Source organism: Procambarus clarkii, chromosome 18 (genome assembly GCF_040958095.1).
Source record: "Procambarus clarkii isolate CNS0578487 chromosome 18, FALCON_Pclarkii_2.0, whole genome shotgun sequence".
Taxonomy (NCBI): domain Eukaryota; kingdom Metazoa; phylum Arthropoda; class Malacostraca; order Decapoda; family Cambaridae; genus Procambarus; species Procambarus clarkii.
In genome coordinates this window covers 1,776,928-1,801,146 of record NC_091167.1, presented here as the reverse complement: position 1 = coordinate 1,801,146, position 24,219 = coordinate 1,776,928, and the positions used below count along the sequence as shown (strand labels likewise).

The following is a 24,219-nucleotide window of genomic DNA, read 5'->3' as shown; positions in this document are numbered from 1 at the left end:
GCTCTCTCTGACCTCTCCCTTCTGCCTCTCTCTCGCGCTCTCCTCCTTTTTCATGACACTATCTTCAACGCTGCCCTCCGCTCTATTCCTCGCTCTTCCTCTCGGGGTCCACGGAAGTGTTCCCTGGTGGAATGCGGACTGTGCTTGGGCTGTCCGCTGTAAGCGTGCAGCCTGGAAGAGGCACCGCCGTAGGCAGACGACCGATTCTTTTCTTTTCTTTCGGAAAGCGAGTGCGGTGGCCCGTAGGGCCATCCGTACGGCTAAACGTGAATGTTGGGCATCTTATGTCTCAACAATTACGTCCGAGACCCCTCTGGCCCAGATCTGGAAGCGTATCCGCAAGATAGCGGGTAAGTGCGTTCCCGATGTTTCACCTGTCCTTCACCTCCATGATACTCTTGTGGCGGACCCGTTGCAGGTCGCTTCTGAACTGGGTTCCTACTTTTCTTCTGTTAGCTCTGGTCTTCATCTTCCCCAATCTTTCCTTCTTCGTAAACCTGTCCTTGAGTCTCGTCCTTTAGATTTCTGCACTCATCTTCAGCTTCCCTATAATGATCCCTTCTCTCTCTCTGAACTTCGTTCTGCCCTGGCCCTCTGCGGTTCTACGGCGGCGGGCTCCGATGGTATTCATTATGAGATGCTTCGCCATCTCCCTCCGAGCACGTCTCAGTATTTACTGAGTCTGTATAATCGGATCTGGGAGTCGTCGTCAGTCCCTGAGGACTGGCTCGATGCCGTTGTCCTCCCTGTTCGCAAACCAGGGTCTCTGGGTACTTCCCCTAAGGACTTTCGCCCTATTGCTCTCACAAGTTGTGTCTGCAAACGCTTTGAACGTATGGTTAACGTTCGTCTGATGTGGTTCCTGGAACACCATCAGCTCCTCTCTCCTTCTCAATTTGGTTTCCGCAAGTGCCGCAGCACGACAGATGTCCTGGTGAACTTGGAGGTCCATATTCGTACTGCTTTTGCTGCGAAGACCTCCGTTGTTGCTGTCCTTTTTGACCTGGAAAAGGCTTACGACACCACTTGGCGTTATCATATCCTATCTCAACTTCATTCTTTTGGCCTTCGTGGTCATCTCCCTCTCTTTCTCTGCAGCTTCCTCTCTTGACGTTCCTTTCGGGTGCGCCTTGGTACCGCTCTCTCTCCCTCTTTTCAACAATACGAAGGTATGCCCCAGGGTAGTGTTCTGAGCACTACTCTTTTTCTGGTTGCCCTCAATGGTCTTCTTTCCTCTCTTCCTTCTGGTGTCTTCTCCGCTCTCTATGTCGATGATCTTACCCTTTGTTGTCAGGGTGATGATTCGCCTCTCCTTCAACGCCGGCTTCAACTTGCAATTGATGCCATGTCGTCTTGGGCCACAGATCATGGCTTCAAGTTCTCTACTTCTAAGACTTATGCCATGACTTTTATGCGGAAACGGGTTGTTCTTCGTCCCTCTTTGTCACTTTATGGTCATCCCCTTGAATACAAAGATTCCGCGAAGCTTTTGGGGTTATTCCTTGACACTCGTTTGTCTTGGTCTCCCCATATCTCTTACCTCCGTGTTGAGTGCTCTAAGGCCCTTACCCTCCTTCGGGTCTTGTCCCATACTTCTTGGGGGGCAGATAGGCGCACTCTCCTTGCTTTACATTCCTCTCTCGTCCTGTCTAAGCTCGATTATGGTTGCCCTGCTTACTCGTCTGCTTCTCCTGCTACTCTTCGCCGTCTTGATGCTTTGCACCATACTGGGTTGCGCCTCAGTTCTGGTGCCTTTCGTTTGACTCCCATCCTTAGCTTGTATGTTGACACTGGCTTCCTGTCTCTCCAGGACCGCCGTGATCGCTACTGTCTTCGCTATCTTGTGTGGTCCTTGCAACATCCTTCCTCTCGCCTCTGTCGTGCTTTAACTTTTACCCCTCCTGCGGTTCCTGTTCCTCTTCACCACCTCCCTCTTTCTGTCCGGTTATCTCGCCTACAGGATTCTCTTTCCGTTCGTATTTCTGATGTTTCTCCTCGTGTTGTTCCTTCTTTGCCCCCGTGGAGGGTCCCTCTTCCGCGGTTTTGTACATCCTTGACTCGTATCACTGAAGCTTTTACCCCTCCTACGGTTCTAAAACGCCTTTTCCTCGAGCACTTTTCTTCTCACTCCCGCTCCGTTTCTGTCTTCACCGATGGGTCTAAGTCAGCGGACGGTGTTGGCTACTCTGTTGTTTTTCCTGATCGCACTTATATGTGTCGCTTGCCTCCGGAGACTAGCATCTTTACAGCGGAACTTTATGCTATTCTCAATGCTCTTCGTCTCCTGCTTTCTCGTTGTCAGTCTTCCTTTGTAGTTGTTGTTGACTCTCGTAGTGCCCTCATGGCTCTCGGGTCCTTTAATCCGGTTCATCCAGTAGTTGTCGAGATCCAGCATTGGCTGTTTCTTGTTCACAGTAAATTTAAGTCGGTTGAGTTTTGTTGGGTTCCCAGCCATATTGGTGTGTCTTTAAATGAGCGTGCGGATGCTGCCGCCAAGGAAGCTGTCCGCTCTTGTCCCATCTCTCGTAAAGGAATTCCGTATTCCTACTTTTGCCCGGTTATCCATTCCTCAGTCCTTACCCGTTGGCAGGCTTCTTGGTTGTCTGTTACTGGTAACAAGCTACGTACTCTTAAATGTTGTGTTTCCTCGTGGCCATCCTCCTTCCACCGTAACCGGTGGTGGGAAACAGCTCTGGCGAGGTTGCGTATTGGCCATACTCGCTTAACCCATGGTCACTTGATGGAGCGCCGCCTTGCTCCTTATTGTCCTAGTTGCATTGTCCCTCTTACGGTCGTACATGTCCTTCTTGAATGTCCTGACTTCCAGGACGAGCGTGTGTCTTGCTTTCCGACCGCCCCTCGCGGTCACCTGTCCCTCGATAGAATTCTTGGTGACTCGGATACTTTTGATATCGTTCGCCTTATGCGTTTTTGTTCTCGTATTGGCATCCTTGGTGATATTTAGCGCCCTCTGATTATTTTGCGTATTTGATGGTGCTACATAGCCTTCCCGGCTTGGTGCCTTCTTTTGATAATTACTTACTTGTTGTAGGCGACCACAACTGTGGCTTGTTGTAGGCGATCACAACTGTGGCTTGTTGTAGGCGATCACAACTGTGGCTTGTTGTAGGCGATCACAACTGTGGCTTGTTGTAGGCGATCACAACTGTGGCTTGTTGTAGGCGGACACAACTGTGGCTTGTTGTAGGCGGACACAACTGTGGCTTGTTGTAGGCGGACACAATTGTGGCTTGTTGTAGGCGGACACAATTGTGGCTTGTTGTAGGCGGACACAACTGTGGCTTGTTGTAGGCGACCACAACTGTGGCTTGTTGTAGGCGGACACAACTGTGGCTTGTTGTAGGCGGACACAATTGTGGCTTGTTGTAGGCGACCACAACTGTGGCTTGTTGTAGGCGGACACAACTGTGGCTTGTTGTAGGCAGACACAATTGTGGCTTGTTTTAGGCGGACACAATTGTGGCTTGTTGTAGGCGACCACAACTGTGGCTTGTTGTAGGCGGACACAACTGTGGCTTGTTGTAGGCGGCCACAGCTGTGGCTTGTTGTAGGCAGACACAACTGTGGCTTGTTGTAAGCGGACACAACTGTGGCTTGTTGTAGGCGGACACAATTGTGGCTTGTTGTAGGCGGACACAACTGTGGCTTGTTGTAGGCGGACACAACTGTGGCTTGTTGTAGGCAGACACAACTGTGGCTTGTTGTAGGCGGACACAACTGTGGCTTGTTGTAGGCAGACACAACTGTGGCTTGTTGTAGGCGACCACAACTGTGGCTTGTTGTAGGCGGACACAATTGTGGCTTGTTGTAGGCGGCCACAACTGTGGCTTGTTGTAGGCGGACACAACTGTGGCTTGTTGTAGGCGACCACAACTGTGGCTTGTTGTAGGCGGACACAACTGTGGCTTGTTGTAGGCGGACACAACTGTGGCTTGTTGTAGGCGGACACAACTGTGCCTTGTTGTAGGCGGACACAACTGTGGCTTGTTGTAGGCGGACACAACTGTGGCTTGTTGTAGGCGGACACAATTGTGGCTTGTTGTAGGCGACCACAACTGTGGCTTGTTGTAGGCGGACACAACTGTGGCTTGTTGTAGGCGACCACAACTGTGGCTTGTTGTAGGCGGACACAACTGTGGCTTGTTGTAGGCGGCCACAATTGTGGCTTGTTGTAGGCAGACACAACTGTGGCTTGTTGTAGGCGACCACAATTGTGGCTTGTTGTAGGAGAAAGGCCCTGGACTTTTATTGCAATAAATGAATAATAAATATACACTATACATGGTATACTAAATTATATACAACATATTGTGTATACAGGGTATACATATATTAGCCATACCGAATACATGCCTTCTAGTGTATAAATGTGCTACAAGATAAAACTAAATGCATTAACTAAAGAAATTAGATATACATATGCAGAAATATATATCTGCTAATGTGTGTATATAACGAAAATAAACACGTGATTTAAAAATGTGACAATGTCAGACCACGGAGGAAAAATGAAACAGGAATTTCCTTAAGTACTTTCGTATATTAATACATCTTCAGAAGGAGTGATCTTCAGCCCAGACTCACTCCTTCTGAAGATGTATTAATATACGAAAGTACTTAAGGAAATTCCTGTTTCATTTTTCCTCCGTGGTCTGACATTGTCATATCTGCTAATGAGTAAAATTATCATTGATTCGTGAATTTTTTCTCATTTGCTTCAAAATCAATATAGTTGCAACAGTACGTACCACAATGAGTCCGCCAGACTCAACAGATGTGTAAAGTTTGGTAATAATCAGCCAATATCTGCCTCTCCTATTAGTGGTGAAAAGATATAACTTTATTTATTTAAAAGTGAGTTTTTGCAACTTCGAAACGAATAATCGGTTACAATTTAAATGTTTCAAAATTTTAAGTCAACATTTTTTTGTTCACGTTTCGTTTTAAAGATGCAATTTTATTTTATTTGTAATTAATTTTTAAGGCTACACTGCTAAAATTTTGTCCCACGTCTTAGAATTGTGTATTTACTTACCTAAAATGTGAAAAATACTGACATTTTAATTTCATGTTCAGAAGAAAAGTCTGGAAAGGACCCTGAGTGTGAACAGCTTGCGGGCCGAGCTCAACACCAATACTGCTATCAATGTATAACAACTAAATAGCTAATTCAATATACTGGGATGATGGGTGCTAGTTGATCATCTTCCCGTCCCAAATATGACCAGCTATTGGGTCTGTAACACTGTTGGTAGAATGTGTAACGTGGAATGATGGCATTAACCTTATTTTCTCCCCTCCATTTATAAATCTAAAACAATAATATGTTCCAGGTTTGGTATGCCATATGAAGAGGGGCATTAAGACTGATAATGTTTTGCAGGTGTTGGTGTGGTATTCCCGTCAAGATGGGGAGGTTGTGGCGGACTCGAGGGAGCTGGAGGTGGACAAGTGCCTCAGTAACACCGTAAACCTCACTTGGTCAGCCTCTCGCGTACAACCTGGGGAACAAGCCTCTCTGTCCCTCTCCTCAGCGCCAGACTCTGTGTGTAGCCTGGGTAAGTAAAGCACGCCAAGGCTGACTTAGACCTGCTTGAGGGAAACATGTGCTGAGAAAATCTGATGCTCATTCAAGCAGGACAAGCAAATTTTGTTGATTCTAGTACAGTAAGAAAATTGTATTCTTATTTTACCATACTATATATTTATATTCATATGCCAGCCCAGACACTAACATAAAGCATTATTATTTCCTAAACCCAGGAGTGGTAGACAGAAGCACAGAGCTGCTGGCAGTAAACCCTGACCCCATTTCCCTGGAAGCAGTGTTCAACTTTGCTGGAAGTTTTGATGTGGGACGATGGCCTGGCTCTCAGATCAACGACAATAAATACTGTGAAAGAAAGAGGAGAGAAAGGATAGCGAGTGCGAAACCTGAAAGCTCTAATATAGGTTGGTTCAAATTTGCTATGGTTCAGTATAACAATGTTACCATGTTATGGTTCAGTATAACAGTGTTGACATGTTATGGTTCAGTATAACAGTGTTACCATGTTATGGTTCAGTATAACAGTGTTGCCATGTTATGGTTCAGTATAACAGTGTTGTCATGGAGAAAGAAAGAAAGAAGGACCCTTGACAAGCCGTCGGCTTTCTGGCTCCATCAAGACCACTTGAGATAGAAGCCCTCGGATAAATTTAAGTAAATTTACTTCCTTTTAAAGTATACTAACAGATGAGTCTCAATATTTTTTTTACATTTAGCGGAATCATTTTATAATAATTTTATAAACCAAATAATCATTTGTTATTTTCTTTTCTTAAAAAAGCTTTCTCAAATTAAGAAATTTGAGAAATTTTAAATTTTCTCAAATTAACACCATTGAACGAGAATTTCTTCAGTTATCTTACAATAATGTTGCAATAATTAAATGTGTATTGTCTAACAAGAAGCTGATCCTTTGGAGGAGGTTGGTCGTAAGGTTAGTGCCGGTAATGCTCCCTTTGTGTTACTAGAGGCGGTACCCAGCAGTACCCGGGTGGGCCCCGTGCCTAGACCAGTAGCACTCCCTCACAGGTCTCCCACCAACACCCGGGTGGACCCCGTGCCTAGACCAGTAGCACTCCCTCACAGGTCTCCCACCAACACCCGGGTGGACCCCGTGCCTAGACCAGTAGCACTCCCTCACAGGTCTCCCACCAACACCCGGGTGGACCCCGTGCCTAGACCAGTAGCACTCCCTCACAGGTCTCCCACCAACACCCGGGTGGACCCCGTGCCTAGACCAGTAGCACTCCCTCACAGGTCTCCCACCAACACCCGGGTGGACCCCGTGCCTAGACCAGTAGCACTCCCTCACAGGTCTCCCACCAACACCCGGGTGGACCCCGTGCCTAGACCTGTAGCACTCCCTCACAGGTCTCCCACCAACACCCGGGTGGACCCCGTGCCTAGACCTGTAGCACTCCCTCACAGGTCTCCCACCAACACCCCCAAACACTCCAAAAATCACCATTCACCGTGCAAAGTTGTGCGAGATTAACCTCAAGTCTATGGCTTCCATCCTTGGATAGACAAATACTTTCTCTTTCATATATAGCTAGGGGAACGCCTGGTCTCTGTTCAGCCCATCCTTCTAAAGGGAAAGTTCTTATGAACAAATCCACAAGGGCCGTGATGAGGGTTCAAACTTTCGACTTGGATGATCCCAGACGCCGCCTTAGTCGACTAGGCCACGACACGGTCAAAAGAATTGCAACCGGGAATTCCATTGAATTTACACGGATCCTGCAGCCTCTCCGAGACGCAAATCAGGGTTTTACACAACTCCCCATGCAGTGATTGATGGATATATATTATTAATAGGAACGTTATCACCACAGACAAAAATCAGAAGACACAGTTTACAATTTACTACAAAAACAAGAAGACGGCAAACTAACTTATGAATAAGTCTCCAGGCACCAAACAGAACGCCTTAAAAGAGACCAACGTCGTCTATGCCACCACTTGATGCCCACTTGGGAACTGCCAGCCCCAAAGATCTCAGTATATAGGCAAGACAGCAACGTCTCTCTAGGTGATTAACAATGCACAAACAACAGGGCTCCATTAAGGAGCATATAATCTCCTCACACAACCAAACCATCACCAGAGAAATCTTTCAAGCAACACAAAAATTATCGACAGATACAACAACAACAGGAGACTCGACATCAGCGAGGCACTGCACATCAAAAACTCAAACCCAGCAATCAACAGCCAGTTAACACATAACAACGTTCTACCTACTTCAAGACCCCGAACCAACATAGTATAACAAGAAGATAGAACATGCAATAGACTATTATACCCATTGTGCCTTGATACAAATAGATACAAATATACATACAAATTCAAGATACATATAGTAAATACACACACACACGCATACGCACAGCGTGGCGACCACCTTTAGTCAAACACAAAGCGAAGTTAGAAAAAGGTTCAGAGGTATGCCACCAGGCTAGTCCCTAAGGAATGAGAGGAGAAAGAGAGTACACAGAGAGGAAGGAGCTATGGGGAAAAATTACTGGAACTGAACCTCATGACACTGGAAGGCAGACGAGTTAGGGGAGACATGATCACGATCTACCAAATTCTCAGAGGAATTGACACAGTAGATAAAAATAAACTGTTTAATATGGATTGTACATGAACAAGGGGACACAGGTAGAAACTGAGTACCCAAATGCGCCACAGGGATGTTAGAAAGAACTTTTTCAATGTCAGAGTAGTTAACAAATGGAATGCATTAGGCAGTGATGTGGTGGAGGCTGATTCCATACACTGTTTCAAATTTTGATATGATAGAGCGCAATAGACATGACAAGGTAGGAGAGAGCGATAGCGGCAGAAGCAAGGAAAAAGCGCAAGGCGAGAGGAGAAAACCAGGAAATCACAGCCCCTAACACAATATCACCAGACGTGAGAGGGGGAATCCACAATAAGCAGCCCAGTAACACCAGAGGGGAGGGCTACTACACCACCCTCCTCTTCATAGAAAACCCCCCTACCCTGAACCCTCCCTGCCCCTACTCAATTGCTCTGTCAGCCCACCCTCCTAACCCCATACCTTCCCAGGTACTCCTTCCCTTCTCACCCCATTCCTTCCCTTCTACCCCCTTCTCCACTTCCACCATATCCACCTTCCCCCTTTCCCTCCCTGTCCCCTGTCCCCCTTCATCCCATTCCCTCCCAGTCTCCCCTTCACTTGACCCCCCCCCACCCCTCACCCCAGTATCCTCTGAGACTCTTATCCACCTCATAAATCCTCTCACTTATGAAACAGCTTCCCCCATCAGCAGCACACTCACAAAGAAGGGGACATGAGAATGAACAGAAGAAAGTGAGTCTCAAGACAATGTACACTAACATAGATGGAATTACAAAAAAATCATATGAACTTAGAGAATAGGAGCAAGAAGAAAACTCAGGCATAATAGCACTCACAGAAACAAAGTTAACGAAAACCATAACAAATGCAGTGTTTTCACAGGAGAACTATGTAGTGAGGAAAGAGAGAGAAGGAAGGGGAGGTGGTGGTGTAGCTCTGCTGGTAAGAAAAGGCCGGAGTTTTGAGGAGATGGTTATTTAAGGCTGTGAAGATTTTTGTGACTACATAACAGGTACCATAACAATTGGAGGACAAAAAATTATAGTCATAGTCATATATAACCCACCACTAAATGACAGAAAACCCAGAAAGGACTATGATAGAAACAACATGGCCACCATAAACATAATAGAGAGAGAAAGCAGCTTCTGTCGCTAGCAGGAATGGATCTGGGCTACTAATCATGCGAGACTTCAACCACGGAAAGATAGACTTGGAGAGCAAAGTCCCACATGGGGAGCTAAGCTGCTGGATGTGGCAACAAGTAACTTTCGAAGCCAACACATCAAGGGACCGACACGAATGAGAGGGGAAGATGAACCAGCCATGCTTGATTTGATATTTACACTAAATGAGTGGGATATAAGGGAAGTTACGTTGGAAGCACACTTGGGAATGAGTGATCACAGTGTATTGATCTTTGAGTACTTGGTAGAGCTAGGCCTCTCTCACTCAGTACTTTGTCCAACCGTACTGGAAAACACTGGCGAGGTTCATCTTGTACGTGGGCCAGCCCACTGACAGTCTCACGAGGTGCCTATACTCCACGACCACTCTCCGGCCACTTGCTGGCAGAGAACCTCAGCCCACACGCTGATCGGGGCCACTTAAACAGTCGATACAGGGGTAGTGAACCTCTGGCAAAAGCCTCTAGCGTCTGGCTAGCAGCGCTTCCCAACAGGCACCCTCACTGTCGTCCGTTTTTTCCCTAAGCCGGTCCCGGGGTACGCCAATCTCTTCCAGTTCTACTTAAACACCAGTCGACACACACTGCTTTATATCGGCGGCGGTTTACTTAGTCGTCTTGCAGGACTAAGTCGAGACAACGTTGGCTGCAGTGGAGAGTTATACATGAAGGAGTGGAGAGTTATACATAAAGGTGTGGTGAGTTATACATGAAGGTGTGGAGAGTTATACATGAAGGTGTGGTGAGTTATACATGTAGGTGTGGAGAGTTATACATGAAGGTGTGGTGAGTTATACATGAAGGTGTGGAGAGTTATACATAAAGGTGTGGTGAGTTATACATGAAGGAGTGGAGAGTTATACATGAAGGTGTGGAGAGTTATACATGAAGGTGTGGAGAGTTATACATGAAGGTGTGGTGAGTTATACATGAAGGTGTGGAGAGTTATACATAAAGGTGTGGTGAGTTATACATGAAGGTGTGGAGAGTTATACATGAAGGTGTGGTGAGTTATACATAAAGGTGTGGAGAGTTATACATGAAGGTGTGGTGAGTTATACATGAAGGTGTGGAGAGTTATACATGAAGGTGTGGTGAGTTATACATAAAGGTGTGGTGAGTTATACATGAAGGTGTGGAGAGTTATACATGAAGGTGTGGTGAGTTATACATGAAGGTGTGGAGAGTTATACATGAATAACGTTGATCCGTTATCTGCATTTTTTGGCAAATAAATCTTCCTAACTTTTGCTCACGTTAAAGCTGTTAAATAATTTGTTCCAAATATATTATGAGGTGCAGTCCTATACATAATTGTTGACTCACTAGGTGCTGGGTGGAGTTAGCTATCATGGACCAGAGCTCTCAGTTGACTCACTAGGTGCTGGGTGGAGTTAGCTATCATGGACTAGAGCTCTCAGTTGACTTACTAGGTGCTGGGTGGAGTTAGTTATCATGGACTAGAGCTCTCAGTTGACTCACAAGTGCTGGCTGGAGTTACTTATCATGGACTAGAGCTCTCAGTTGACTCACAAGTGCTGGGTGGAGTTAGTTATCATGGACTAGAGCTCTCAGTTGACTCACAAGTGCTGGGTGGAGTTAGTTATCATGGACTAGAGCTCTCAGTTGACTCACAAGTGCTGGGTGGAGTTAGTTATCATGGACTAGAGCTCTCAGTTGACTCACAAGTGCTGGGTGGAGTTAGTTATCATGGACTAGAGCTCTCAGTTGACTCACAAGTGCTGGCTGGAGTTAGTTATCATGGACTAGAGCTCTCAGTTGACTTACTAGGTGCTGGGTGGAGTTAGTTATCATGGACTAGAGCTCTCAGTTGACTCACGAGGTGCTGGGTGGAGTTAGTTATCATGGACTAGAGCTCTCAGTTGACTGACGAGGTGCTGGGTGGAGTTAGTTATCGTGGACCAGAGCTCTCATTTGCTTATATGATGTACAATATTTTTAATATATTGTACATCATGTGATGCTCATATGATGTACAATAAAATTTATATATTTTATAAATTTCACTATCAATTCATGAAATTTTTTAACTCTACAGAATTTGCAACAATAGACCCGGGAAGATATTACTACCATAGTGAATACGTCGACGCTCTCCACATGTTTGACGTGAGTTATTATTGTCATTTATTGTGAGTCACCACACTATCAGTGTGTGTCTCACTATCAGTGTGTGTCTCACACTATCAGTGTGTGTCTCACACTATCAGTGTGAGTCTCACACTATCAGTGTGAGTCACACACTATCAGTGTGACTCATACTATCAGTGTGTGTCTCACTATCAGTGTGTGTCTCACTATCAGTGTGTGTCTCACACTATCAGTGTGTGTCTCACACTATCAGTGTGAGTCTCACACTATCAGTGTGTCTCACACTATCAGTATGTCTCACACTATCAGTGTGACTCATACTATCAGTGAGGCTCACACTATCAGTGTGTGTCACACTATCAGTGTGTGTCACACACTATCAGTGAATCTCACACTATCAGTGTGTCACACTATCACTGTGGCTCACACTATCAGTGAGTCTCACACTGTCACTGTGTCTCACACTATTAGTGAGTCTCACACTATCAGTGAGTCTCACACTATAAGTGTGTCTCACACTATCAGTGACACTGTCAGTGTGAGTCTCACACTATCAGTGACACACTGTCAGTGTGAGTCTCACACTATCAGTGACACACTGTCAGTGTGAGTCTCACACTATCAGTGACACACTGTCAGTGTGAGTCTCACACTATCAGTGACACACTGTCAGTGTGAGTTTCACACTATCAGTGTGTTTAACACTATAAGTGTGTTTCACACTAGCAGTGTGAGTCTCACACTGCTCTCATCCCCCTAGCAACACGCCTGAGTGGTAGCTAGGGCTAGGTAACCCATCCTCTTGTTCAGATAGCATCTTTTGTAACCATGAGCACAATAGAATAAAACTTGACATACTAGGCAATTAGCGAGTAGAATATGGTACTATTCATTACACTTTATAATAGTAAAGTAAATAGTAAATAATAATACCATTCGCATTATAGTCCGAAAAATGAAGGTAAAAAACAAACTATATATTGCTAGTAAAGCTCCCTTATGCACTATATTAGACCTCGTATAACGTGTGTTAGGCCTAGGGAGGTTAGGTTACGTGAGTTTGTCTTCACAACAAAAATCGGAAATTTTTTCCGGTTTTTCTAATTCAAAAGTACCGATTTCTACTTCCTAACTGCGGTGTACGTCGGTATATGTACTATGGTCGCTATCGTTACTATACAACGGAAACAGAAGGAATGACTAGGATAGGTCGTATAGTGGTAGTTCATTCTCTACCTCCCTCAGGTACCTCATTAAATCCCGGTTAATGACAATATGTTTGCTAGCTCGTGGACCCATGATGTACGGACATGCCAAGTTGTCTGCCGGCGGCCTGGCGGAATGTGGTCAACTTTAATTAACCTTTTCGCATTTCAGAAGTTTTAGGTCAGGAGTTTTAGGTTAGGTGTTACCTGCTGACCTGTTCTGTAAAGCGACTTGGTTGGTCTCTGTTGTGGTCGAGTTGACCAGTTTTCTCTGGTGGACGTCTCTGGTGTGGTTGAGTGGACCAGTTTTCTCTGGTGTGGTCGAGTTGACCAGTTCTCTCTGGTGGGTCTCTGGTGTGGTCGAGTTGACCAGTTCTCTCTGGTGGGTCTCAGGTGTGGTCGAGTTGACCAGTTCTCTCTAGCGGGTCTCTGGTGTATCCGACGGCCTTGACGTATGGGTGTTTGTATTAATGATATGACATTTGTGATCAGATGGATGTTGTCATGTATGTGTTCTTGTTGCAAGATTTCAATGACAGTTCTCGAATCTGTGTGTATGATAACATGTTGTTGGTGCTCAGCAAGAGCATGTTCCAAAGCCTTTTGAATGGCTAGCATCTCTGTTTGAGAAGTTGAACACCCGTTTGAGAGTTTCCATCTAACTACAAACTTTCCTGCCTTAACTGCAGCTCCGGTTTCTTGTCCCTACTGGTCTACTGATCCATCTGTGAAGTAAATGATGCTTTCAGATGCCAAGTTTGATTCTATATTCATCTGTGCAATGATGCATAGACGATGAGGATTAGTCTACTTCTTTATTTACTTGAATAGTCATAATCTTAGTCTGGTGCCAGGGATTCCCATGGGGCTGCAAGACGAGGTCTGCGTGTATTTCGTGCTATCCCTTTGTAATTCTATTTATAATTTCGAATGTATTGCATGGAGAGTCCACCTGGTTTTTTTAAAGCTCTTCTATCCCAAGTAACTTCTCTAGTGATTATATATTTGAGTGAACTGATTATTAGTCTAGTCAATATCTAGGTCAGCATGCAGGCAGCAGGCCCTTTTACCATTATTTCAACCCATGTTAGTTTAGTTTCTAGTCTTAGGTTCTGTATTTTAGTCCATCTGGGAGTCCCTGTTATGACTCGCATTGCATCATTTTGAATACCCTCAACCATTGCCCACTGACCAGGAGAAAGAGTGAGTAAGGCAGGCGCTGCATAATCAACTATGGAATGAACGGTGTGTATGTTAAACATTATTAACACTGTGTCTCGCTCCTGGATGGGGCCCTGTGATTATTTTCATTATATTCAGTCGTGATTTTGGTTTCTCCTTCAGACATTAAATTAGCTTGTTGAATGGTTTTTAGAACCAATCCATACTCCGAGATATTGATATTGTATAACCCCTTAAGATTAATGTCTTGAATGCGTAGGTGACTCCTGATTATTGCCACCCAGTCTCATTGCTTTAGATTTATGTGCCGATATTTTTGGCCCCAAAATGCAGCAGTCAAATGTTACTTTATCTAGCGTCATTTGGACTTTGTTCAAAAGAGAAGGACCTGTGATGACTAATGATACATCAGTATAGCTTAGGAATTTAACCCTTTCTGGAAATGTCAGGGAAGCAAGGTTTTTCATAAGGATGTTAATGACTAGCACTGAGTCTGTAACTCCTCCTTGTGGGGTCCCATTCTCATGCAACTGGTAACTGACACTTGGCCCTGCCGGTTTACTCTGGCATACATTTCAGGAAAATTTTGAATCAAGGCAGTTTTCCTCCGACACTTTTTTTTTTAACATCTATAAAATTGATTGCGGACTTGCAAGTTCGAATCCTTTCACTAAATATACGGAGATTATTATAGCAGAACCTGAGTTAACTGTTCCTAGTAATGTTGCTATGCCGTTGGCAGTACCTACTGCTCTAGTGAGGTCAAATATGTACTAATGCAGACCTCCAGTTTTCCACAGAAGCCTATTTAAGACCTTCAGTCCTGCAACATGATGATAATGGGTCTATAATTGCCAGGTTCTTTTGGCTTAGGAAACGGAATTATGTCTCCTTTCTTCTAAGAGGTCGGTAGTTTACCCCAGATGCATCTATAGCGTCCAATATGGCTTATTCTCCAGCGGGAGAACCTTCTTGTTTGGTGAAAGGAGTGCCTCATTCGTTGAATGTAGCTATGTTCTCATGATTAGCTGTCAACCTCTCATAATTTCCTTGTTCTGACCGTTGCAGAAAGCTGATGTTTAAACTGCTCTCTCTGGAAATTGGAGAGGAAGTGTCTCAGCCTCTTGTAATGGTTGAATATATGTCTGTGGTCGGAATGGTCACCCTGATATGGCTTTAATCTGGCCTCATGTCTCTCCAAGACTATTATGTTCATTTAGAGTTTGACACCACTCAAACCATCTTGGTTCCTTCACCTCTTTAGAAACTCATCTTGCTTCAGATATCACTGCTCTTAGCAGAGTTCTTCCTTCTTTCAGAGGCTTTCTAAAGATGTTGACTCAGCTCTTACTCTTTAACTTCTTAACTGTAGAACAAATAATTCTTTCATTTTGTATTATCTGGGATGATGACTGGAATTGCTCTGCTGAAGCTACAATGACTTCCTTGAGAGTGGTCTCGTGTATGTTTACATCTTCAGGTGGCGAGTGCTGGAGCGATATTGTCCATTTTTCCTGGAAGCTCTTGCTTGGTTCATCACTGACCTCCTGGAAGCTCTTACTTGGTTCATCACTGACCTCCTGGAAGCTCTTACTTGGTTCATCGCTGACCTCCCGGAAGCTCTTACTTGGTTCATCACTGATCTCCTGGAAGCTTTTGCTTGGTTTGACCTCCTGGAAGCTCTTACTTGGTTCATCGCTGACCTCCTGGAAGCTCTTACTTGGTTCATCGCTGACCTCCTGGAAGCTCTTACTTGGTTCATCGCTGACCTCCTGGAAGCTCTTACTTGGTTCATCACTGACCTCCTGGAAGCTCTTGCTTGGTTCATCACTGACCTCCTGGAAGCTCTTGCTTGGTTCATCGCTGACCTCCTGGAAGCTCTTACTTGGTTCATCACTGACCTCCTGGAAGCTCTTGCTTGGCTCATCGCTGACCTCCCGGAAGCTCTTACTTGGTTCATCACTGACCTCCTGGAAGCTCTTGCTTGGTTCATCGCTGACCTCCTGGAAGCTCTTACTTGGTTCATCACTGACCTCCTGGAAGCTCGGTTCATCGCTGACCTCCTGGAAGCTCTTGCTTGGTTCATCACTGACCTCCTGGAAGCTCTTACTAGGTTCATCGCTGACCTCCTGGAAGCTCTTACTTGGTTCATCACTGACCTCCTGGAAGCTCTTGCTTGGTTCATCGCTGACCTCCTGGAAGCTCTTACTTGGTTCATCACTGACCTGGAAGCTTTTGCTTGGTTTGACCTCCTGGAAGCTCTTTCTTGGGTCATCACTGACCTCCTGGAAGCTCTTGCTTGGTTTATCGCTGACCTCCTGGAAGCTCTTGCTTGGTTTATCACAGACCTCCTGGAAGCTCTTACTTGGTTCATCGCTGACCTCCTGGAAGCTCTTACTTGGTTCATCGCTGACCTCCTGGAAGCTCTTACTTGGTTCATCACTGACCTCCTGGAAGCTCTTGCTTGGGTCATCACTGACCTCCTGGAAGCTCTTGCTTGGGTCTTTGCTGACCTCCTGGAAGCTCTTACTTGGTTCATCGCTGACCTCCCGGAAGCTCTTACTTGGTTCATCACAGATCTCCTGGAAGCTCTTACTTGGTTCATCACTGACCTCCTGGAAGCTCTTGCTTGGTTCATCGCTGACCTCCTGGAAGCTCTTACTTGGTTCATCACTGACCTCCTGGAAGCTCTTGCTTGGTTCATCGCTGACCTCCTGGAAGCTCTTACTAGGTTCATCGCTGACCTGGAAGCTCTTACTTGGTTCATCGCTGACCTCCTGGAAGCTCTTACTTGGTTCATCGCTGACCTGGAAGCTCTTACTTGGTTCATCGCTGACCTCCTGGAAGCTCTTACTTGGTTCATCGCTGACCTCCTGGAAGCTCTTACTTGGTTCATCGCTGACCTCCTGGAAGCTCTTACTTGGTTCATCACTGACCTCCTGGAAGCTCTTGCTTGGTTCATCGCTGACCTCCTGGATGCTCTTACTTGGTTCATCACTGACCTCCTGGAAGCTCTTGCTTGGTTTATCGCTGACCTCCCGGAAGCTCTTACTTGGTTCATCACTGACCTCCTGGAAGCTCTTGCTTGGTTCATCGCTGACCTCCTGGAAGCTCTTACTAGGTTCATCGCTGACCTCTTGGAAGCTCTTGCTTGGTTCATCACTGACCTCCTGGAAGCTCTTGCTTGGTTCATCGCTGACCTCCTGGAAGCTCTTACTAGGTTCATCGCTGACCTCCTGGAAGCTCTTACTTGGTTCATCACTGACCTCCTGGAAGCTCTTACTAGGTTCATCGCTGACCTCCTGGAAGCTCTTACTTGGTTCATCACTGACCTCCTGGAAGCTCTTACTTGTTTCATCACTGACCTGGAAGCTTTTGCTTGGTTTGACCTCCTGGAAGCTCTTGCTCTGGTCATCACTGACCTCCTGGAAGCTCTTGCTTGGTTTATCGCTGACCTCCTGGAAGCTCTTGCTTGGTTTATCACAGACCTCCTGGAAGCTCTTGCTTGGGTCATCACTGACCTCCTGGAAGCTCTTGCTTGGGTCTTTGCTGACCTCCTGGAAGCTCTTGCTTGGGTCATCACTGACCTCCTGGAAGCTCTTGCTTGGGTCTTTGCTGACCTCCTGGAAGCTCTTGCTTGGGTCTTTGCTGACCTCGAGTCTTGCCTAATATTCAGTTATCATCGTGTGAAGGACGTACTAATAGTAGCATTGATTCGTATTAAAATAACTGTAGACAACGCCAGATATATTATGCAGTTTAATTTTCTAGCAGTTAGTGAAGTTTCTTGACATTATCGTTTGAATTATTATTGGTATTGATGTTCTTGGTAAGTTTTGTAATAAATATAGTTCTTATAGTCTCCGTTATTTGGAATTTCTTTCTGCCATTGTAAAACATGTATTAATTCTTTAACTTGTTTTTCAGAACTCTGGTTTGTTGGTCTTCAGCGACTTGACACTAGAGACGAGACCGTGTGAGGAAGGTAATGTTCACTACTCTTCATCAACGGCCTCTCTTCCCAATGTCAAAATTATCAATGTTTATTTTATCATTCAGCTGTTTTTCTCATACTTCTAATTGTAACTGTTACATGATTGTAACTGTCTGTATTGCTACAAATATTTTGCACTGTTATTTGTACAGCATATTTACTGCCAAACAAGACCAGGAGCACCTTTCTCCTCCTACTTCCATAAAATCACATCATATTCAGAATGTAATAAAATTCGGAAGTATTAAATCACAAATCTGAAATGCACATTAGTTGTCTATTTAGATTTTTCAACTGTTAACATGTAAATTTATATTTTTATATCAGCTCTAAGTAAAAAGCCCGAAATTTATAATACTAGTAATAATAATAATAATATATTAATTAAGTCAAACTCAAAGACAAATTTTAGCTGATCCTCGAGTTCTCACACGCTTGAACAGAATAAACTTAACATAGATAAAATGCAGAAACATTTCACAGCCTCAATTCGAAACCAGCAATTTTAAACGATTTTTAAGCAAATTTTTCCTCTCAGTCATAGATGTACAAATATCGAAGGAATCAAGTATTTGTAGTTTGACACAAACACAATAAATGTGTCATATGTCCATCACGAATTTAAGTGTCTCCAACAATCTCTGTTATAGCGATTGTTTGTTAGATAATATAAGTGATAAAATTGCACATTTTAGTTTGCTTCAAGCTCAGTAATGTTAGTCCACATTAACATAAACAAATGTTTAGCAATTACTCTCTTAATGACCAGAGTGATTGGATATGCTGACTCAGACTGGAGGCTTGGGTCTGTGGTGTTGGTGCACATGATGTTACCCCTGATAGTGTTGTGCACGCTATCTTGGTGTTGGTGCACATGATGTTACCCCTGCTAGTGTTGTGCACACTACCGTGGTGTAGGTGCACATGTTATCCCTGCTAGTGTTGTGCACACTACCGTGGTGTAGGTGCACATGTTATCCCTGCTAGTGTTGTGAACACTACCGTGGTGTATGTGCACATGTTACCCCCGCTAGTGTTGTGCACACTACCGTGGTGTAGGTGCACATGTTATCCCTGCTAGTGTTGTGAACACTACCGTGGTGTAGGTGCACATGTTACCCCCGCTAGTGTTGTGCACACTACCGTGGTGTAGGTGCACATGTTACCCCTGCTAGTGTTGTGCACACTACCGTGGTGCAGGTGCACAACGCTGCATAAGGTAAATGTTAATTAGTGACACCAACATGGATTATCAACAAAAACAGCGACAGCTGCTGGTCCTTGATGAACGGGGAAGCGAAAACACTTCAATTAAGTATTTAGTAAAAATAAACAAAATATTAACGTTGAGCGAAATAATGTTTTGTGTGTTAAAAGAAAAAGTGTGTGTTATCTGCAACTTTTTAACAAATATTTATTAAAATAAAATAACAATATATGAATAAATTATAAGGGAGTGTAAGTATGGTTGATATGTGACCGCCTGCCTTAGGAGGGCAGGAAATGTGTGGTGGTGGAGACAGTGTTGCTTGTGAAGTATTGCTAGCTGGGCTGTGCTGGGAGACCCGAGACACGCCGGCTCTCGCCTCAATTATATTAGAGAGGTGGGGGTAATTACTTAACTTGAATCATCTGATGAACATAAAAACTCTTGACTTTACAGAGCGTCGTCACTATTATATAGAGAGTGTGCACCACGTGGCAGCGGGTGGTAGACCTGTGGGTGGTTTTGGTGGCGGCCTCGCTGCTGATAGGCGACCGGCGCCGCCCGCCGCCGCCCGGCCCCAGTCACGCCCGCCGGCCTTCGCCACAGACAGCGCCAGTAAGGAAGGCAGCGAACAACAGCCAGATGTTCCTAGGACCAATTTCCCAGAGACTTGGCTCTGGGACATCATCGTTGTCCCGTAAGTCTCCAGCTTATAGTTGTATGTGTGAAGGTGTTCCGTTTTGTTTGTCTGTGAACACTGATCTTCACAGACTATATTGGGTACTGCATTTGGTCTTTATTTTCAAAGGTTTCCAGCAATAGTTCAAATCCAAAAGGCATTATAATCCACTTTCATGCAGAACACGACAACTGACATTTCATTCCACTTACTTAAAGAACTTCACACTTATCTTCCTCTAGTGTCACGCATTCATGCACTGTTTATCGGTGGGTGGAGGGGCTGGTTGTCGACGTGTCGGTGGGTGGAGGGGTTGGGTGTCGGTGGGTGGAGGGGTTGAGTGTCGGTGGGTGGAGGGGTTGGGTGTCGACGTGTCGGTGGGTGGACGGGCTGGTTGTCAACATGTCGGTGGGTGGAGGGGCTGGTTGTCGACGTGTCGGTGGGTGGAGGGGCTGGGTGTCGGTGAGTGGAGGGGCTGGGTGTCGGTGAGTGGAGGGGCTGGTTGTCAACATGTCGGTGGGTGGAGGGGAAGGCTGTCGACGTGTCGGTTGGTGGAGGAGCTGATTGACTGTGTGGAGTTGCACGTGATGGTCAATTGTTGTACTGTAACTGGAGGGTGATGGGCAATTGGTGCAGCGTAAATCACGGCCTCCTGAGATGCGTAAGTATGATGAGGATGATGAACACTCCTTCACTAATCATCACTTCTACTGGGAAGTTCTCAGTAATAATTGAAATCGGAATATATAATCAGTGTTGGAATAATTATGAACTTGGTTACAGTTTTGGCATAAAGGTGTAAATGTAATAATTAGTGTTGTGTGTGGTTGTTGGCAGGTCGTCAGGCGTGAGCACCCAACAGGTGACTGTACCGGACACCATCACACAGTGGGTGGGCAAGGCCGTGTGTGCCCACCCACAGAAGGGCGTAGGACTCTCCCAGAGGAAGTCCATCACCACCTTCACCCCCTTCTTCGTCGACCTCACCCTTCCCCCCTCTCTCAAGCGTGGAGAGATCCTCCCCGTCAAGATGTCTGTCTTCAACTACCTCGACCAACCCATACCTGTAAGTCCACCTCTTTATCTCTGACTTGCCAGGAACACTCACACACACACACACACACACACACACACACACACACACACACACACACACACACACACACACACACACACACACACGGGGCCTCGTAGCCTGGTGGATAGCGCGCAGGACTCATAATTCTGTGGCGCGGGTTCGATTCCTGCACGAGGCAGAAACAAATGGGCAAAGTTTCTTTCACCCTGAATGCCCCTATTACCTAGCAGTAAATAGGTGCCTGGGAGTTAGTCAGCTGTTACGGGCTGCTTCCTTAGGTGTGTGTGTGTGGTGTGGAAAAAAAAATAGTTAGTAAACAGTTGATTGACAGTTGAGAGGCGGGCCGAAAGAGCAAAGCTTAACCCCCGCAAAACACAACTAGGTGAACACACACACACACACGCAAACACACACACACACACACACACACACACACACACAGAGAAGCGCCGGTAGGAGACACACACGATTAGCGAGGTCCGTGGAAATTCGTCAATTTCTTGGGACATTGAAGGATTATAGAGGCTAGATCATATTATTTGGCCTCTCGCAGTGTACTCACCTAATTGTGCTTGCGGGGGTTGAGCTTTGGCTCTTTGGTCCCGCCTCTCAACTGTCAATCAACTGGTGTACAGATTCCTGAGCCTACTGGGCTCTATCATATCTACATTTGAAACTGTGTATGGAGTCAGCCTCCACCACATCACTTCCTAGTGCATTCCATTTATTAATAATTACTCTGACACTGAAAAAATTCTTTCTAACGTCTCTGTGGCTCATCTGGGTACTAAGTTTCCACCTGTGTCCCCTTGTTCGTGTCCCACCCGTGCTGAAGAGTTTGTCTTTGTCCACCCTGTCAATTCCCCTGAGAATTTTGTAGGTGGTTATCATGTCTCCCCTTACTCTTCTGTTTTCCAGGGATGTGAGGTTCAGCTCCTTTAGCCTTTCCTCGTAGCTCAATCCTCTCAGTTCCGGGACGAGCCTGGTGGCATACCGCTGAATGTTCTCTAACTTTGTCTTGTGTTAAACTAGGTATGGACTCCAGGCTGGAGCTGCATACTCCAGGATTGGTCTTACATAAGTGGTATACAGGGTTCTGAAAGATTCCTTACACAAGTTTCTGAAGGCAGTTCTTATGTTGGCCAGTCTAGCATATGCCGCTGATGATATTCTTTTGATGTGGGCCTCTGGGGACAGGTTCGGTGTGATATCAACCCCCAGATCTTTCTCTCTATTTGACTCTTGCAGGATTTCCCCTCCCAGATGATACCTTGTGTTCAGCCTCCTGCTCCCTTCGCCTAATTTCATCACCTTACACTTTCCCGAGTTGAACTTTAGCAGCCATTTTCTAGACCATTCCTCAAGTTTATCCAGGTCATCCTGTAGTCTCTGTCTATCTTCATCCGTCTTGATTCTTCTCATAATTTTTGCATCATCAGCAAACATCGAGAGGAATGAGTCTATACCCTCTGGAAGATCGTTCACATATATTAGAAACAGGATGGGTCCAAGTACTGAGCCCTGTGGGACTCCGCTGGTGACATCTCGCCACTCTGATGTCTCCCCCCTCACCGTTACTCGCTGTTTCCTGTTGCTTAAGTACTCCCTTATCCACTGGAGCACCTTTCCTTTTACTCCTGCCTGTTGCTCCAACTTTTTTAACAGCCTTTTATGGGGTACTGTGTCAAAGGCTTTTTGGCAATCCAGGAAAATGCAGTCGGCCCACCCTTCTCTTTCCTGCCTAATTTTTGTTGCCTGGTCATAAAATTCTATTAAACCTGTGAGGCACGATTTACCATCTCTGAACCCATGTTGGTGGTGCGTTACAAAGTTATTTCCCTCCAGATGCTCTACGAGCCTTTTCCTCACGATCTTCTCTAGCACCTTGCATGGTATACAAGTTAAGGAAACTGGTCTGTAATTCAGTGCCTCTTCCCTGTCACCCTTTTTGTACATTGGGACCACGTTAGCTGTCTTCCAACTTTCTGGCAAGTCTCCTGTTTCCAGTGACCTGTTATACACCATAGAGAGTGGCACACTTAGTGCTTCTGCACCTTCCTTTAGTATCCATGGTGAGATTCTATCAGGCCCAACAGCCTTTGTCACATCCAACTCCAGCAGACACCTTTTGACCTCATCACTGGTGAGGTCAAATTCCTCCAAGGTTGCTTGGTTTGCCGCCTCCTCATTTAGTGAAGGGGCTTCTCCTTGTTCTATTGTGAAGACCCCCTGGAATCTCTTGTTGAGTTCTTCACACACCTCCTTGTCATTCTCTGTGTATCTGTTCTCCCCTTTCCGCAGCTTCATCACTTGTTCCTTCACTGCTGTTTTCCTCCTGATGTGGCTGTGGAGCAGCTTTGGTTGGGTCTTGGCTTTACGCGCGATGTCATTTTCAATGTCTCTCTGCTTCCCTCCTCACTCTGATGTACTCATTTCTGGCTCTCTGGTATCTCCCTGCTCTCTGGTGTTCTGTTATTTCTGTAGTTTCTCCATGTTCTTTTACTCAGTTGTTTCGCTACCTTACATTCCTGGTTGAACCAGGAATGTAAGCAAGCTAGCGTGTGTGTAGCTGTGCAAGCACCAGTGTGTAGCTAACAAGGTGCTACATAGGATAGACATATCGCTAGCGATAGTGCGAAGAAACCAAAGTGTAGCTAGTGGCATCACCGGTGCATATAAGTGTGGAGGACTGCGTGAAGTGACCTCACCTGACCTGACGGCCAGGTGTGTCGACCCGCTGTGGAACTACCTGATTGTGTTTGTTGGGTGGTGACTGTGATCAGTGGTAAAGTAAATTAGTGAACTGTCACACAACGATACAGTGACTGACTCCAGAGCTTATTGTAGATAGAGAAGAACCAACATCATCAATCTACTAGCACTTAGAGAAGCACCAAGTGGAAGGCGACGACGGAGACCATCGTCAACCATACATCATCATTACTCATCTAGTTGTGTGAGCGGAAAGGAAGACTGGTATGTACCCCCTCTCTGGTCAATAAATCAGGTGTACAGTGCGAGGTAAAATATTATCAAATTCTTGTTCAGGATATCATATATATTTAAAATCTCAAAGTGGCTCATTTAGGTAGAGTAACACTTAAGGGATCTACCCCCTCCCCATCTGGCCTGTTGGCATCGTGAGGGGGCTTGGTGGACGGCTGCCAGAGTGTGATGCTCCGTTGGGCAGTCCTCTGTCCTTTTCTGGCCTTGCACTCCTGCTGCTGTCTTCTCCAATTGTGCCGGATCGCTTTTCCTTTTCCTTATGTTTCGTTTTTCTCCCCCTCTTCTCCTATCTGCTTGTCGTTTCCTGCCGACCTTTTGCTTGTTTTGGATTATTTCTTTGGACTTCTTCTATTTTGAGGCCCGGGTGCTTGAGGAGGCATACTCTTGCACCCG

At 45.6% G+C, this 24,219-nt stretch overlaps 1 protein-coding gene across 1 annotated transcript in view; it reads left to right on the top strand.

The window, feature by feature from the left end:
* LOC123749092 (murinoglobulin-1-like) overlaps positions 1 to 24,219 on the top strand; it is a 267,218-nt gene that overhangs the window by 114,715 nt on the left and 128,284 nt on the right. The window contains exons 11-16 of the mRNA XM_069326609.1: positions 5,405 to 5,579; positions 5,785 to 5,973; positions 11,423 to 11,493; positions 17,790 to 17,847; positions 19,520 to 19,760; positions 20,580 to 20,808. Of these exons, the coding sequence (XP_069182710.1) occupies positions 5,405 to 5,579; positions 5,785 to 5,973; positions 11,423 to 11,493; positions 17,790 to 17,847; positions 19,520 to 19,760; positions 20,580 to 20,808 (963 nt within the window). The remainder of the gene's footprint in view (positions 1 to 5,404; positions 5,580 to 5,784; positions 5,974 to 11,422; positions 11,494 to 17,789; positions 17,848 to 19,519; positions 19,761 to 20,579; positions 20,809 to 24,219) is intronic.